The 18,704-nt window shown below is 39.0% G+C and overlaps 1 protein-coding gene across 4 annotated transcripts in view; it reads right to left on the reverse strand.

The window, feature by feature from the left end:
• The window catches only part of sphkap (SPHK1 interactor, AKAP domain containing), a 120,376-nt gene that overhangs the window by 56,418 nt on the left and 45,254 nt on the right, over nt 1–18,704 (reverse strand). For all 4 annotated transcript variants that reach the window (XM_085184416.1, XM_085184414.1, XM_085184415.1 and 1 more), the window contains one exon: nt 2,076–2,175. In XM_085184416.1, coding sequence (XP_085040542.1) covers nt 2,076–2,119 — 44 coding nt within the window. In that variant the 5' untranslated portion in view covers nt 2,120–2,175. The remainder of the gene's footprint in view (nt 1–2,075; nt 2,176–18,704) is intronic.

Genomic DNA, 18,704 nt, shown 5'->3' on the forward strand with positions numbered 1-18,704 from the left:
CCAGCGATGTGCCTCGGCCCTCCCAGTGCATGTAAGTGCTTGGCTTTTCATTTTTCTCTCTCTCTGTCTCCCTAACCAAAGTCTCTGGGGAAACACCGGCTCGGGCCTGGATGATAAACTGAAGCAATTAAGTGTTGTAATCACACGCAGAATGAAGAAAGATGTCAATGAGGTGGAACAACCAAAAAAAAAGCGTGCCCCCGCGTGGAAGAGAGACAAAATGCCTGAGTTATTGTAGGAGCCTTTTACTGCATGAGTTTAAACAAAAAATGTATACCGTATATGGATACCTAACAGCAGCAAAGCAACTACCTCTCTGCAGAACCATAGACAAGCTGCATAAATCACATTTATTTCTGTGCTTTTGAGACTGCACACCACCACAGTAGACCGTAGATCAAAAATCCAGATGTGACAGACTTGCAGCTGTAATTTAAGAAGTTTAGCAAAACCTTTTCATTAACTGTTTGGGAATTACAGCCATGTTTATACATGGTCCCTATTTTCAGAGGTTCAAACGTAATTTGACAATGACTGCCAAGTGAGGGATGTTCCCTCATTATTTCACAACAAAAACAACAAACTCACGCCAAGTTTAAAACTGAGCCAGCTGTTTAGTGCCAGAGAACCCATCTCTAAATGTGAGGTCTAAAAAAAATGCCAATGCAAGTGAAGGAGGCTGTCATTAGGCTGGAAATAATAATAATAATAAAAAATAAACCTTTCAGAGAGACAGAGAAAAAGTTTTAGGAGTGAACAATCAGGTCAGCAACACCAAAAAGACCTTAAAGACCACAGAAGATGACTTAAATGGATGATGACAGAAAAACAGCTTAAGAAGACTTCAGGAGGCAGTTGTGTCATTTTCATAGTCTACAGTTATGAGATGGCTATGAGATGGCTTCATAAATGGAAATACAGAATGTTTACAATATGGTGGGAACTTATGGGGTGGGACTTTGCCAGAAATCATAACTAAGAACCTTCACAACAATTTTTAGACAGATGAAGCCAAGGTTAACTTGATAGGAAGAGAAATGCAGGAAGAAGAAGAAACCACATCATCTGTCAAACATCGTGGCGGCTAAATCATGGCATGGGCGTGTATGGCTGCCAGTGGATATGACTGATGACTCAAAGCATACTCTAACAGCAACCTAAGAGTTTTTCAAGGTGAAGAGATGGGATATTCTTCAATAGCTAGGTTTGTCACCTGATCTCAGGCCAATAGATCATGGTTTTCAGTTACTGAAGTTCAACAAACAAGCAGCAAATTAAGGTAGGTTTTTTTTGGCCACTACAAACGGTGACATATGGGTACCATGGTGGGTACCCTTTGCTGCCTATGTTACTGAAAATTGTCACTTTGATACTGACAATAAATACTAAAACTACTGTTGGATTAGATTGCTACTCATTTATAACTGTATCAACAACAATTCTTTATAGCTGCAAACAGCAGGCACATAGCCCCTCCCCTCACTAGCAGCTTAACATGTGAAAAATTGACGGGCCACAAGTTAATGATAGAAGTTTAAGTATTACTAATTACCTGCATTAGCCATCTATTAAGTTAGAGGCTGGAAACGTCATTTTCCTGGGTATCAGTATGAAGTTTATATTATTGTAGAGTATTTACCCCACTTTGCAAAGCGCTTTAAGGCAATTGTTGTGATTAAATGCTATATTAATAAAACTGAAATGAACTGTATTGAACTGAAGCCCCTCGTGGCAAAGTTTATCAAGGGACAAATCATAGCATTTGGTGACATCCATTTGGTTCTAGATTTCAGGCTGTTATTGTTTGAGAAAGATTTCCACACAAGTATTAAAAGTAGTATATTTAAAATTATGTCTGTTTGTCCAATTACCTTTAAGCCTATGAAAAGGGGGGGGGGGCTTTCTGGATTTGTTTAATTCCTGAATATTCAAACTCTCAGATTAAAGCTAAGAAGGTGCTGCACAGAGACAAAACTATAAAAATGGATATTGTTCAAATACTTAAAAGACTGAACTGTAACTGGACCGTATGGTTCATGCAGGAAACCAAGAAAAGCAGAAAGTAATGGTCTTACAGCTCAGTGAAGGTCTGAAGCACAGCAACGAAAGCCGACAACATCTTCAGTCTTATTCTTGTTTTTCTTTTCCAAATTTCTTAATTTCCAGGTTCTGCACCTGAAACACACAAAGACACTTGAATGGTTAGACGAGTTTATACAAGCACATATACAACCACGCAATTGGTGTCAGAAGGTATGAACAGATGGCTGCCTTTCTTTGATGCCACGTTTGTCCTGCAGGCCCACATAGCCACTGTTCATGCCCACATGCAATTAAGGAAAGACTAAAAACAAAGCTGCAGGAATACATGTGAAATCAAATCACTCAATATCAGCTAAAAATATAAGCAATTTAATGCCTTAATCCAAGCAAGCAAGACAAAGTAAAACTAAAATATTATAGAGTTACATCATTCTATAATTACAATTAAACATTGGAAAAAATATCAAAACTATACAGCCAAAGGATCAAATGTTTTACTTTTAATGTAAAAGTTCTTGTTTCAGGCAAGTTTATTTATTGTGTCTCAACACATATTAAGGTATTAAGTAAAGCATTGTTTTTGCTAATTTTTCACCTTTCTTGTGTTCCAACATTTTAATTAGTTGACGATGTTTAAAATTGAGAGCCTATTTGTGAGAATTGTTAAACAAAATTTGCACATTGTTGTCAAAAGGAAGGTAATGACCTCACAAGTTTTAGCATTGCTGATAATGATGAAAGTGATAAAGTAACAGGGATACGTTTCCTGATATTAAAACTGGCTTATCAACTTTTGTTGCAACTACTTTTTTTCCGTGTTTATGTTTAACCCACTGTAATCTATAGACAAGAAGGTACAGTAACTTCTGATTATGTTATTAATTTGAAATGATAGTCACATAGCACTGTTGTCCTAGTGCTATGATGAGGTCTTGGAGGATTGTAATGAGGTTTTGGCACCAATTAATGAAGTTATTGGGCATTTTAATGAGGTCTGAGTAGAAAAGAAATGAAGTCATTAAGCTCGTGTTGATGTTTACTTTAATCTCACACACACAAACACACATTAATTGCTTATCCTATTACGATAAGGCTACATCCTCTTGATTAATAAAGATATCAAACCAGCTTGGTTCAAAAAGTCAGTGAGTGGGAAAAAAACAGTTTAGTCAAAAATACTAATTGAGTCAAAAAGACTGTTTGCAGCATTTTGCTGCTTTCTGGAAGTTATTTATTTATTCATTCATTTATTTAATAGAATTAGCCAACAAAAATGTAACCTCTTGGTTTAACCTGATCTAGTCTGCTGCGTTAAATTGGATGCATAAAAACAGATTTATTTTGGATGCATTCATTGGAGCAGGAAAAAAAGCACAGACAAATTACATTCAGATTATGTTAAAATTACATGCACTCACATGCAACGTTACAATACTAAAGATAGCTTAAAGTTGCTCTATTCTCAAACTTGATTTACACGTTTGTGGCTTTTAATGATTTCTTTGAACTGCTTTTTCGATGTATACAACGTGTACGTTTGAGCCTGTATACTTTTGTAAACTTGTGCCCTATTATTGTTTTTTAGAGTGATTAAGGTACAATATGGTGTACAATCATTCCACGCTGGAAAAAGAACAGTTCAAAGAAATAATTTAAAACTCAAAATTCATCCCATGCCTTGATGAGTGTAAATCTCTGAGCAAATTAAAGGCTTTTTCACTCAAAGCGTGCTTTAATATACAGTATTTTTCGTAGGCTAGGAATCGTGTACTGTATCTAGCTTTAATGTACAATAGTAATTGGCATGATTAAGTCCTATCTTAAAGAATGAACAGTAACAAAATCTTATTTTAAGACCTGTAGTCTTTTAGCCTTGAGCTTAGATGTTCCATATTCCAAGATAAAATTCGTTTCAATTTACGGCACAGAGATTTTGGGGGCAGGTACTCCAACAACATGCTGTAAAGTTTTGAACACAAAAAGCAGACATTTGATCCTTCAAATGACTCAGTACTGAATTCTGTAGTCTAATCATCAGAGAATCACATTCTTCCTTTCTAAACACTACATATACTTTTATTTTTGTTAGTTAAACTACAGGATGGCTTCATATTACATGACAGCAAAACCCTTCTGCTGAAACACACCATGCTTATAACAAACATCTCTGGCTCATCAGACAAGACAATCAGTGGCCAGACAGGTGGGCCCTGATTGGCATCTTCAGTCTCTGCAAGCACAGAGAAAAGAAACACATTCGACTGGTACTGTACGGTCTATGCACAGCTAGAGAGGAAATAAAGGATCTGCACGCCATGTCCTCTTTAATTTCACTTTTTCCATCAACCTCTGTGCATCTATACAAGACAATAATGCTTCTTTAACAGAAGAAAACATGGTGGGGGTTAATCCAGGAGACAGCTTTGATGTCTTATTGATTTGAAAGACTTTGCATTAGGCTACCAGAAATTCTCAGGCTGACATAACCTTTTTGACGGTAGTCTTTCTTCCTCCTTTGATCGAAATGAAGAGGCAAGCTCCAAGCAACGCTATCGCACAGAAAGAGACTTTTTTTCCCCTAAGAGGTGGTAAGGTCCCAAAGGCAGAGAGTGATGGCTAATTCAAAATGCTTCTTCTAAGTATGGAGATAAACATCAAGTGAAGCAATCTTGCTTTGATGGCTACTTTTTTGATCTCGTCCAGTGTCCACAAGCACTTAAAAGGTTTGGGGAAGGAATATAGAAGAACATAAAAAAGAAAATAAATTGCAAAGGAACATTTTATTACCCCATGTTCTCTCTTTCCCCAGTCTGTCTGGAGATGACTCTGGAAAGCCATTGCACGGCAACAACAAAATGGAATAAACAAACGGGTGAACAGAGGTGAATAGAGTCCAAGTCCAAGCAAAAACACTACAGGAGCGCAGGGAAAGTGCAGTGTTACCGTCTGATCACCTTCCATATCTGCAGAGTTCTAAGGTGGGTTTATATGAAGTTTGTAAAGATACAAATCATACAAGAAATACACTACATGGAGAATAATTTTGACCCACAGCTCTTAATCTTTGAATTCAGATGTTTTTTATCCAGTTATCTTCCAGTTACCACACATGTATACAAATTAAGCACCTAGCCACCCAGCCTGCCTTTACAAAAATATATGATATAATGCTGTAAATTCAAAAGTGTTTAGCAACCACAGCAACTCAGCCACAGAGTTTCCAAAGCTCTGCTTTCTCAATAACTGCAGTACCAAACTTCCCCTGGCATTAACATCAGCACAAAAACTGTACACCAGGAGCTTCGTGGTTTGGGTTCTCATGGCTGACCAGCTCCTCTATATGTAATGTGTAGGTGGTTCAGACTTTGGTCCATATATGGTTTATTTATCAACATACCTGTCACTGAATATGATTGATAGCTTGCCTAATGACTTGATTACCTAAACAAATGGAGTCTAATGTTATATTGCAATAATCAATGATCTAGCATTCGGGACCTGTTTTGCCTGGCAGGTCACCTCTTTCTGCTACTGAAGACTTTAAACTTTAAACTTTCTCAAAACAACAACAACTGGTTCTAAATATAAAGTTTACATACTGGACTACTACTACTATTACTATTGTTAACACTGTTACTAAATGCTAATAAATTTCAAAGCATGCTGTATGTGCTCAGTTGATTGTATGTCTACATTTCCTTTGCGTGCTAATTGAGAACACCTTTTGAGAATCAAACTTTTTTACCTTTCTTTTCCTTCTTTTTTCTGGAGGCATCTGGAGCCTGGAATCCCGACAAATCGCCTAAAGCAATTTTAACACTGATAATTTCATACTGTAGGAAAACGGCACTTTTTGACAACTATGGGGTCAAATTGGCAAATATTCACTTTTTACCGAAGAGAAAACCGATGATGGTTCCAATGCCGGAGAGATTGTCGAACGGAGGAACCATAGAAGTTCCGTAGTGTGAAGGTATTTCGGCTATTTCAAGTCTGACAAAAAACAGAGTAGCACGCACTGTAAATTGTGCCGAAAGCAAGTCTGGAAATACAATAAACCGGTGCATGCTCAATCTCTGACTGAAAGCGCTAATTCGTCATTCGGCTTTTGTCAGACTAAAGTAACTGTTAAAACTGTTTGAAAAGCTAAGCTATACAACAAGGAGAGATTGAGAATTTCCTTTTAGCTCTCAGTTTATTTGATATTGACAAAAGTTAGTCAATTTTGTCTGTTCTTCTGTAAAACAAACTAAGATTTATTTTTAGAATTAATATTTTGTTTCTAATTGGAATTGACAATTTAATAGCCTGTTTTTTTTTTTTTTTCTATTTTGAAACTTAAACGCTTTAGCGGCTGCCTTTTGTGTAGTTTGCAATATTTGCTTTTATTTATCTGAAAAAGTCTCATGTTCCTTAAGTACATCTACCCTGTTGAACTTATTATGGGAAATAAATATTTAAATCAAAACAAGCTGCTGATTATTTCACATTTTACTTGTGAGCAACAGCACATTTAAATCTTACAAATATAGTTATTTGGCTTATATCGTGATATATATCGTTATCGCCTGAAATGAAAAAAACATATCGTGATATGAAAAAATCTTATATCGCCCAGCTCTAGCAATAAATAAATATTTGAAAAGAAAAAGTAGTCAATCTGAACTGGTCCTGGAGAAAATCCCGACCTAGATGAGGCCCTAGCATGAGTAGTGGTCAGAAGAAAGCAAAAGGGGTGTACTGGGGACAAACTGAACCAATTCTGCTACACCTGGTGGAAGGGGAAAAATTATCAATATGCTTTTGTGACATTTTTGTTTGGTGGTGGGCCATGTGATCTTTCTGATGAAACACTGCTATGAAGAACCTGCCCTTGGTCTCCACTGCATAGACATTACCAACACAAATAGCAGGGCCTACTCTGGGGATAACATTAGGGGACCTCATTTGATATCCAGTTACATAATGTTGATGCTCAGATTACACTGTTGTTGTTATTATATAAGATTTAAGGCCTAGATAATGAAAGCTACAAGTTGCATAAAATAAATGGTTAAAATGTTCCAATAGAATAATATACAAAAGATTTAAAAATACAAATAAAAATAGAAATATTATACAGGTTAAGGATTAATATGGTATAATATTCCTGTCTCATAGAAAAGACAGATATAATAAATAGGCATTGAAATGCCTTTTATTATATCATGACTACTCTTATGTTATAGCTTATTTCATTGTAACTGTAAGGATTTGACTAGGCACCCCATGAAGGTAAATGTCATGGGGTGCCTAGGTTAATGAGTTATTTTACTGTCAAAGCCTTTCCCACAGTACAGACACATGTTTTTATAATTTCATGTGTTTTCACACATCACAGCTGTGACACCCTCACTCTATCTCAGGTGCTATATCGCAGTGGTGCAACAACACATCTAATTCATGCTGAGAAAAACAAAGCAATTGCAAACAGCATAATAGCATTAGCTTAAACATGGTAAGGGAACAATCGCTGGGACTTTCCACGTGGGGCATCATCACTAAATGCTAACCACAAAGTGATAGCGGAGTTTGTTATGATCATTTATTACACACTGTGAGGATTATCCTAGTGTGGGGAACAGACACAATATTAAGAATGATGTCAGAGTGATCTTTCAGAGCTGGTCTGGAGAGGAGGAAGGAGGAGACTTGGAGTGAGTGGGACCAGGGGAGCACTGTGACTTTGATGAGCATCTCTTGCTCTGCTTTCTCAACAGGCTCTGAGAAATCAGGATGGCAGCTCAGCGTCACTGAATCCACCACGCAATCCTTCTGGCAGTTTTTGTCCTAGTTGGGCTTCAGTGTGGTGCCAGGTCTGCCGGTAGCACCTGCGAGATAGAGTACCCTGTTTTTTTCCAGCCCTTTGATTAAAGTTCTGGATTAGTGACTCTCCTGTTTGTGACTTGATGGGAGCAGAAAAAAGCAGAGGCTGTGGAAATAGACAACTGAGCTTTCAAGTAGTTTGACATGGAAGCCCCTGACATATCAGCAGCAGCAGCCACTGAGCAGACCTACTCTCTGTTACTTGTAAGGTCCTGAGACCAAGAAACAACACAGATAATGTGGTCAGGGCAGAGATTCAGAGCATCAAAGATCCCTCTATTCAAGTTTCTTTAAGTTGAGTTTGCACCAGATACTATTATAGAATAGTAGAGAGAAGTACGGTGGCCCTGAGAGGCCAAACGAACTGCAACTTAAGAAAACAACAGCAATAAGAAAAACGCTGCAAAAGCACACAAGACACAACGGAAATAGGGGGGAAAAAACACAAATAGGAAAAACAAAAACACAAATAGGAAAAAACAGATTTCCAAAAGCACAAAGGAAGTGTTTCTGGGGAGAAACACTTCCTTTGTGCTGACGGACCAGTTGCAGGAACCCAAATCATGGTAGGCTTGTTTTATCATGATTCATATAATACTGGTGACAGATTTTTAGGCTAATAGTTAGACTAACACACTCACCTCTCATCTTTTCTTTCCTCACAAAACTGATAGATCCTCCACTTCTTTTAAGAGTCTCCCAGCACAATTCTTAGCATATTTTGGTTCCTGTAACTGGTCCGTCAGGTTATTGTCTCCCCAGAAACACTTCCCTTGTGCTTTTGGAAATCTGTTTTTTCCTATTTCTGTTTTGTTTTTAACTATTTCCGTTGTCGTGTTTTCCTATTTCCATTGTGTTTTGTGTGCTTTTTTCTTATTGGTGGTGTTTTCTTAAGTTGCTGTCCGTTTGGCCTCTCAGGGCCACCGTAGAGAAGACTCAAAAGCTGGGAGAAAGACTAAAGACTGCTTTCTAAATATGCATATGCTTCAGTGTATTTCCTCTCCATCATCACTGCAGACTTGGTCCAAACAGGAAAGGCTGGCACAGCGGTAATTTAAACTTTTGAAAGAACCTCAAAGCAAATTTAAATTCAAACTGTATGAGCATAAACTAACATTCAAAAGCAACTATTGAGGCAAACCGCTATAAACTTGTAATTTCGCTTAGACAGAAACAGTCGTGACTTTCATTTCATGCTTTGATTTACAGATTATTAAAACGGAGGCAAAATCAGGCTACAGTAGTTTGAATATTTCAAAAGATTGGAACAGAAAATCATGTGTGCCGCCTGGCTCAAATTTGTAAAAATCCATATTAAAATGGCTGAATTCAATTCCACTGAGCAAACTCAGATTCTGAAGAAGTCCTTTGATCACACCAAAAAAAACAGAAGAAATTGAGTAAATGTTAACAAAGGATGCTGGCAAGGCAACCAGCGCAGACAGAAAGGCAAAAACCTGAAGAAAATCAAAAAACAGGTCACAGGCAAAAACACAAGGAATCACAGGTGAATCAAAAAACAGCTCAAGTACAAAGCTTGCAAAGGTAATTTGGCAGCTGAGTCATTGTTGTGATTGGCAGAAAAACAGGAATTACTAAACAACAGCAAATGACTCAGCTGGAGTTTAGTAAAAAAAATGTGAATTTAACTGCAGAAATCACACGCACTACAACTTTTCCAAAGTGCTTATTTGGCTGAAGCTTTTAAATCAGTGACCGTTCATGTTTCTCATACTTGAATTCTGTGGCAGCCATTCTTTCCTTAACTACTCGTTGAGCAGCTTCCTGTGGATCGCAGGCTGAAATCAGGCCTCTCGCTTCACAGGTTGTCAGTAAGTGAAAAAGGAGCTCCGGCATGAAGGCATGGGGGTGGAGAGGTGGTGACACGCAAATGAGTCATGAGGTGGAATAACCTACATGCCATATAGCCTGCCGGTGTATGTGTCCGCATGTTGTCATGGTCTGCTGTACAAATGCGTGAGCGACAGAAAGAATTTGTTGGGAAATCCTCAGTCTCCCATCAATGCTTTGTCAAAGACTCACTATTGGCCTCGGAGCTGCAGAGCGACTGAAAAATAGGACACTGCCATAAGTGACAAATTTGAAAATAAACCAATAAAGTATACACTAAATGAAGGATATAGATAAGTAGCGAGCCTGCCAAACAGAATGATAAATGAACCTATCATGGCCAAGAAAAGAAAAAACAAGAAATGTGACAACTGAGGTCAAGGAATGGTGAGTTTAGAGCTGCGGTACACTTTCTGCCTTCAACAGCACCCGATGGAAAAGCAAAAAGGAAAGTAGAAGGATGGAAGACGCTTGAGGGAAGGATAGGTAGAGGGCACGGACAGATGCACTGACATTTTCAACCCATTACCATGGTCCACAGAGTGTGTGCTTGCTTTGCCCACAGACACTGCTGCTTCTGGCGGGCATGTGCATTGGTGTGGAATATAGACTAGTTGTAAATGGCCAGATATTTACAGAGTTACTTGAGGTAACAAGACCCAGAAAAAGTTTTAAAGAAACAGAAGAATTCCCTGAAGCTACTTTTGGTTCCCAGAAATGGCACCATTTCATAGATGATGCAGTTCATGCTTCATTACATTAAAAACAGGTTGATGTACATGTATAGAGAGTACTGTGCACAGGTCTTGAGCCACCCCTCTTGTATTTATGTTTTGCGCCACGGAGCCAGAGTTTCAGACTTTCCAGTAAATAAATGCACATTAAAGAACTATCAGTAATGGATGGGCCTCCCCAGAGCCTGGACTGCAACATTACTGAAGCAGAGTGGGATTGTCATGACAGAGAACAGAACAAAAGGCAGCCAACATCCAAAGAGGAGCTTCAATTTTATTTATATTGTGTCAAATCACAGCTTTCACCTTGAGGCTCTTTATATTGTAAAGCAGAAGAAGGCTTGCCTTGGACAGTTCAGGATGTGTTGAAGAATAAATATGGTCACACCAAATCTTGACTTTCAGGCTCGTTATAAATGTACAAGCTCTGGTTACCTTGTATACTGTATTTCCATGTACGTTTGCACATGTTTCAATGTATATATATATTAGTGGCAGAGCAGGTCAGCCACTAATCAGAAGGTTGGTGGTTCGATCCCAGACTGCCTCCTGGCTGCATGCCAAATATCCTTGGGCAAGATACTAACCCCATGTTTGCCTACTGGTGGTGGTCAGAGGGCCCGGTGGCGCCAGTGTCCGGTAGCCTCGCCTCTGTCAGTGCGCCCCAGGGCAGCTGTGGCTACAATGTAGCTTGCCATCACCAGTGTGTGAATGTGTGTGTGAATGGGTGAATGACTGAATGTAGTGTGAAGCGCTTTGGGGTCCTTAGGGACTAGAAAAGCGCTATACAAATGCAGGCCATTTACCATTTACCATATATCAATAGACACTTTGCAAGCTAGATATAAAGAAATAGCAGCTCAAAACTTTTACACAGGACTGCACATATCCAAAAAAGGCTTTTGGGATAGAAGATTAGTTCTCAAACTGTGTGGCAGGGCCCACTGGTGGGGTGAGGAACCACTTCAGTGAATGCAACCAGAGGAAAAAATATCAAGTGAAACTAGCTGAACTTAAACACATAAATCTGTTGTCTTCGTATTAGTGCAGGGTCTTTAACTTACAATATAAAACTCTTTGAGGCAACTTTTGTGATTTGGCACTACATAAATAAAACTGAATTGAATTGATTTGGATTGAATTGCTGGTGATATCAGGCTGATGTTTGTTCAATTTACTTTGGATACTTATTATTTTTATTGTTAGTGAATGATGAAAAAAATGTAGGCTGCAAGGCATAACGTTTTTCCCAGATTCACCGGGACACAGTAAATATCACACTTCTGGTGTAGAAATCTTCTTGCAGTAAGTTCTAACCTCTTAAATATGCGACAAAGTACAAATCACGTAAACACATTTTACTTATTCTTTGGTCTGGGGATTCCTATTTCAAATCCCAGAACTAGCAGAAGATGCATACAGAATTGTAATGAATAAATAACCTTTTACGTTCTTTCAAGAACAGACCCAGATCTGCTGGTGAGTTGGCAGACTGAACTGCTAACACTCTTGTCCATTGTGATTTGTCAGTTTCTGTCTCTGGAAGAAAGCCTAAATATCTACGCATGACAACGACAGGTTTGCTGTATGTGAGACGCTTTGTGTTTTAACAGCTTTAACATGCGGCTGGCATATGAAGGGTGCACTCCTCTGTAGCGAGCTGAGAAATAATTCTTTTTAATACTGACTGACTCACTCACTGGTTGAGATAAGGAGAAGCTGAGTTTTAGGAGGAAATACAAGCACAGTCTTTTTATCACACTCTTCAATGTCATGCCTCCTCTCATTTTTCTAACCCCTGCTGTATGCATACTGCATATTTGATAACCTAGAGTGTGTTTGATTCCATGTGCTGAGCCTTCCAGTCAGGCAGTGAATGTACTGTGTGGAATAAAAAGGTTTCTGTATTGGGCCATTGATTTTGTGTCTCCCTTGAAGGTTTCTGTGTATGTTTTCAGTTTTTCTCAGTGAGGAAATACACACAAAATATTAGTTTTCCTCCGTGACATGTAGATGTCTTCTGTGTTCTTTTATTTCTAAAAGCAGAAGTCAACATGCTGGCATTTTTATATGGATGTATGCACAACTGCATTGTATGAGTGAGCAGGCAGAAGAACTGAATCAAAACTTGGGGAAAAAACAGACTACACATATTGCCAGGATTATATTTCACTGAGGATACCCGAGACACCAGAGGGACATATCATTTATTATCATACACTCCAGTCTTCTCTGAGGAAACATACAAATTAGGTACTTAGTGATGTAATGGCTAAACTAACTGTTGAGGAAAAAAAAATCAATACTCAAATGGAAAGTAGCAGCACAGTGGCCTGGTGCCCACCACTGTTACCTCACAGCAAGAAGGTTTTAGTTTGAATCAAATCCAAAGAGATGCGCTTAGCGGGGTTAGGTTAATTGATTATTCTAAATTACTCGTGAGTGTGAGTGCGACTGGTTGTCTGTATCTCTGTGTTAGCCCTGCAATAGACTGGCGACCTGTCCAGGGTGTACCCTGCCCCTCGCCCTATGATAAGGATAAGAGGATGGATACTCAAATATTAATCAGTACTAATTTACCATCAAGATACTAATTTGCAACAGTATCAATAAAAACAATACTATCTTGGCCTCCTGTAGCTGACGCACAACTTCACACAGCACCACTGGACCGAGACAGTCCGGCACACAGCTCCAACCTCACTAACAGCTAAAGCAGTTAACATTCATAACACTGAACAATACTTTAGGTATTTTTAGAAGTCATTAAAGCTCCAGTTTCAAAATAATTTCATTATTAATAGAATAGAATAGAATTCAACTTTATTGTCATTGCTCATGTCACAGGTACAAGGCAACGAAAACAGTTATCATGAATGTTAAACTGGCCAGCTAACAACATAACGTTAGCTGTTTAACTTTTAGCAATTACGCAAAATCCATCTGCTGTCATTAACATAGCAGCTAGCAGACTGTAGTTAGAGAAAAGATTAATATGTATAGTGAGCCATGGCAAAGCAGGTTATGGATGTGCACAACTGGGTGGGCTGCTGGCTGTGCAGAGTATGACTCATCCATCCATCTATCTTCTTAAACACTTCAGGGTAGTGGGAGTCTGGAACTTTTCCCAGGTGATATTATGTGAAAGTACCTGAACAGGAGGCGGAAAACCACACAGGCACAGAGAAAGGCCATAACTGACCAGGGAGGTTGAGCCCAAATACTCTTCCTGCACCTAATGTAAATGTAGTAATTAAGAGTTAAGGACAAAATTATATAACAGTTATAACCAGTGAAAATTTCTGGATTTAAAAGGCAAGAACACAGTCTAAAGACATAATTCATTATTATTAATTTATCATTGTTTTCTTTTGGAAGGGGTTAGTAGATGAAGGAGCTTGAATGATAGTGAGATAAAAAGCAGGCAAGTTTGCAAAGGGCTGGGAAGCATAGGGTCATGCCTGGGCTTGGGAAGAATATTTTCAAGGTCACTGTCTTTATAGATATCAAAAATATTCATAGTATTTGCTCTGTACGTGTTTTGATAAGTCAAGGATCTAATAATGAAAATAGTCTTTTAGTAGAAATTAAAGGAACACATTCTAAAACTGCACATGTGAGGTCCAAATAGCTAGATGGATATGGTGCAAGTTTTCCCTTTGGTTTAGTCTGTTCATATAAAAAAGCTAGCTCTGGCAAAACACACGTGCCTGAGGGCATGAGGTGGGGTATACCATGGTCCAGTTGCTGGCCCATCAGAGGGCTTTTGATAGCTAGATCTAGAAAAAAGTATTTCATCAACAAAAGTAGCTCAAATGCTAAATTACTGATAGAGTGGACACACTTTTAATGGTCCCTTTGTACTTGCTCAGAGTGTAAAATGTCTTCAAAAGAGGATCAACCAGCATAACAGTACAGTCAGTGCTACTTTTGCATTTTTACCTCTAAACACAGCGAAGTCTCGTCTGATATGTGGATGGCAATAGATGGTATCAAGAGGAAGCTAATGAAAATCTAGGAGGGAGTGAATTCATTGCAGTCATTCATTGGTGACACGTTCAGTATTACAGTGGAAAATGACGGGCAATTACAGTGTGCATCCTGGTGCTGCGTAGTGCAAATGTGAAAAAATGGTGGAGGAGCTGAGAGAGAGGGACAGAGGTTCAGATGAAGCCAGTGTGATGACAGGGAAACATTTTGGATTGATGAGAGCGAATGCTTTATTAATTTAGGTGCACAACATTGATGACCGAGCTGCACTGACAGCAAATGGTAAATGGCCTGTATTTGTATAGCGCTTTACTAGTCCCTGAGGACCCCAAAGCGCTTCACACAACCCGTCATCCACCCATTCACATAATGGTGATGGCAAGCTACATTGTAGCCACAGCTGCCCTGGGGCGCACTGACAGAGGCGAGGCTGCCGTACACTGGCGCCACCGGGCCCTCTGACCACCACCAGTAGGCAACGGGTAAAGTGTCTTGCCCAAGGACACAATGACCGAGACCGGGGCTCGAACCGGCAACCTTCAGATAACAAGGTGAACTTTCAACTCTTGAGCCACGATCGCCCCACAAATGCAATTCACACAAATGCATAAAATCGCAATGTGAACACTGACTATTCATTTTAGAAGCATTCTTTGATAAAGATAAATCACCTCTGTGAGCTAATACCAACCCTAACCGATGAAGACAAGCCCAATCCACTGGCTGTCCCTGCACAGCGCAAAGCATAAAAAGCACTTCAGACCTTCATCACTAGACCCAATGTTATATCATCAACACAAACTCATATAAAATTATATTATTAACCAAAAATAATATTGTGTTACAAAGGCAGTTTTTCCATTTGATTGTGGCTGACTTGAAAGCAAATATAAATAATTACAAGTTCCAAATGTTTCATGAAAGGCTATATTAGTGCCTAATGTAGTGGTTTTGCTCGATTTCTACTGCTCAGTTTTCTCAATCATTAGCAATGATTCAGTAGTCAAACTGATATGGCTTTTTGGGATCCTGTTTATGATTGGAGCATGCTGCAAAATGAAAAGTGGAAATACCTGCCCAGGTGTAAATGTTGTTCTTAATAACAGATAGCCAAGAAGACAAAATCCTAGGAGAGCCCTATTCTCTATATTCATTATTGTATATCGTAACCATTCATGATCATTTATATTAACCGTTATTTATTTTACATTATCAGTAAAATAGAAAAGTAAGAAAAAGCATCAAACAGAAGCAGGCCTACATTCACACTGGAATGCTCAGGTTAAAGGACTGCTGTGCACTTGGAAGTGTTTTGACAGCATTCACAAACTCACGTACACGCTGTCAAATTCAGATAAGAGATTTGAAAAGCTGGCTTTGGCAGCGTAAACAGCTGCACTGATCAAATAATAACAATCAAACAAAAGCACCAAGACAGACGATAAATTTGGAGAGGCTGCGTGGCATTCAAATGTGTGGCAGTGCTCTATGTCTGCTCTGGTTTTATTAGGCACTAGAAGCATTTTGCATGTAGAGCCTGTGGCTGCAGCCACATTTTTGTATGGGCTTCAGTTTGTCATGTCTTTTACTGCAGCATCTCTCTCCAGCTTTCATATAGATAATCCTTTGAAAACAGCTTATCAGTGTTTACAGAGAAATAAAATATTTCTCTTTTATTCCCTTTACATCAAACGATGACCAGGAATAGCTTTAAAAAAACAAACTTCTGAATTGTGCTGGCACATAGAGCCACACACATCTAGTCCAGCTGGTAGTATCTCTAAAGCAAGAACAGTACTTAAAATTGCATGAATACTGTGGCGCTGATGCATCATCGGTGAAGGCTGGTGGTCTTTTAGCTTGTGTCTGACAGCTAGGTTTCAGGGGCAGTTGTTAACCGAATGTATTGACAAATCACTTTTTCAGTGCTCTGACTCACACAAGCCCAGTGTTTGTCTGTTTTTCTGTGTTCCTCCACTTCTTCTTAATCTCCTCTCCCACTTGAGAGTTTCACTCCTTAGCCCACTCTCTCAGTGGGGAGGAGGGACAGACGCTACTTTGCAAATGCTCCTGCTGGCGTGGTGCTAGTTTTAGTGTCAATTTTCACTTGTAACTGCAAGTTGACTATCAAATGGCCATTATTCAAGATGTAGCTAAAACTCAGCACACCTCTGGTTCACAGTGGGACGTCTGGAGAACTTGACAGGTTGCAACTAAACAGTCGGTCTGGAGAGAAGAATGATGCGCCAGGATTTTTCATATATTTTCTCTTGAAAGGAGACTTGCCCTTTTTTCCTTTCATGCAAAAAATTCTGATTTTAATAAGTGTAACCCAATATGGTTCAATCAGAGACTGAAACTTTTTCCAGGGACAGAAATTTACCAAGTGCCAGGGGAACGATAAAAAAGAGAAGTTCTTGAAAACAGGAAGCCAATTAACTCTCACCCCAACATGACATGAGCCATATGTATCTCAGGCATGCTTGTGAGAGACAGACGTCACAGATATGGTAGAAAGAGAAAATATACACACTTACACATTATATTGTACAAATAAAGTCTAAAGAAGGCCTTTGCCCTGCTGTCTCACTGTTGCAGCACTACTTCTGATGGTACACTATGGGTAAAAAGTGTGATATGGATGACTGCGTTCTGAAGCAAGCACATGCATATACTCATGTCCTTATGATGCATGTGTCCTTGTGCACATTTTTGAGAAGAGCTGGCAAGGTAAAGGTAATTTAAATTCAATAGTACATATATATATGACTTATATAGGTCTTGGACATACTAATGACTGTACTGAAATGCAGTGTATAATGTAATGTACTTTTCTACAGTCATTGGGACATACTCACGAGTAAATCATAGAAAGAGGTCTGTATTGCATATATAAAAATAATAACAAAAAATGCTATCAGTTTTGTCTATTTCATTTTCATAATGCAGAGATGTATGCATGCATTCAACAAAAAAACTATACGGTTGTTTGCAAAGGTATGGTCTGCTGTGTGAGCTTGGGCATAGACGGGTGTGTGAGTGTCTCTTTGTCTGATGTGGTCTGTCAGATGCGACCATGCAGTGCCTAGTGGGAGAGGACTGAGGTGACTCAGACAGACTCAGTTGTCTTGTTTCTACCGCAGGAAGTGGCGGGGTGTGGACAAAAGAGCACGGTAGAGAGAGATGATCAAAATGTCGTGTGTGTGTACATGTGCACAGTTTTGTGTGAGGACAACTGAAGGGCCTCTATCATGACATGCACTTAAAGAACTCCTCTGGTCACCGAGTGTCCGCACTAATACAATGTACTTGACACTTGGCTGGGTCGTATACTGTCAGGGGAAAAAGTAGCTCTACATTTTGCTTTTCAGCCCCCTGAACGTGGGACTGTAATTAGATGTTTCCTTCCAGCTTCTAAGGCTCTACATTTGTGTGCATACGGTGTGCTTGCAGTTTCTAGTTTGTGGGTGTGCAGGGAACTGTTGTGTGTGAGCATGCACAGTTTTGTGTTTTTTGTAAGTGTGCTGCAAAACAGCAGCGAGCCTATTTTTAGCGCAACATGGTGATGTATTTATCTGCCGGTTGTGGTCATGGGGCTCAGGCATCACAGTTGAACAAATAAATAAACCCTCAGCACAATCCTCCAATAAAACAATAAAAATGGAGGAATATTTCTCTACCTGTCAATTTAACCTCCAGTTATGCAGGTTGTGCTTCTGTTCACATCCATTTGACACTACAGATATGATTTTATTTTAACAAATATAAGTGTCTGCACTGAGTTTAAAATAGCAGGTACTCCAAGTGCAACCATGACTCAAAGGATATATGTGGACTGAAGGCAAATTTCTTCAGACTGTGCTCCTAAATGCTTCTGATAGTGTTGTAGATCAAAGAAAAGACATTCTGATGTAAACACGAAGCAAAGTGACCTTCAACTCCAGAATAATCATTTAGCTCAGCTAGTGTAGTCCAGTTTAGGTTAGTTATGTATCTTTCTTGCCAACAACTATTTAACTTGAACATGATCAAATCTCAGAGGTATAACACTGGAGAACAATGGCTGGCAGTGAGGGCTTCACATTGGCTGCTAGAAACTTGTGTGCTTAACAGATACTAACAATACCAAAATTTTACCCATTTTATACAAGAGACAAATAAGTAAAATCACTAATAAAGACGTACTTTAAAGTCTGGAACTGAATATTTTCCATCTGAATG

The sequence above is a fragment of the Neolamprologus multifasciatus genome, chromosome 14 (genome assembly GCF_963576455.1).
Source record: "Neolamprologus multifasciatus chromosome 14, fNeoMul1.2, whole genome shotgun sequence".
NCBI lineage: Eukaryota > Metazoa > Chordata > Actinopteri > Cichliformes > Cichlidae > Neolamprologus > Neolamprologus multifasciatus.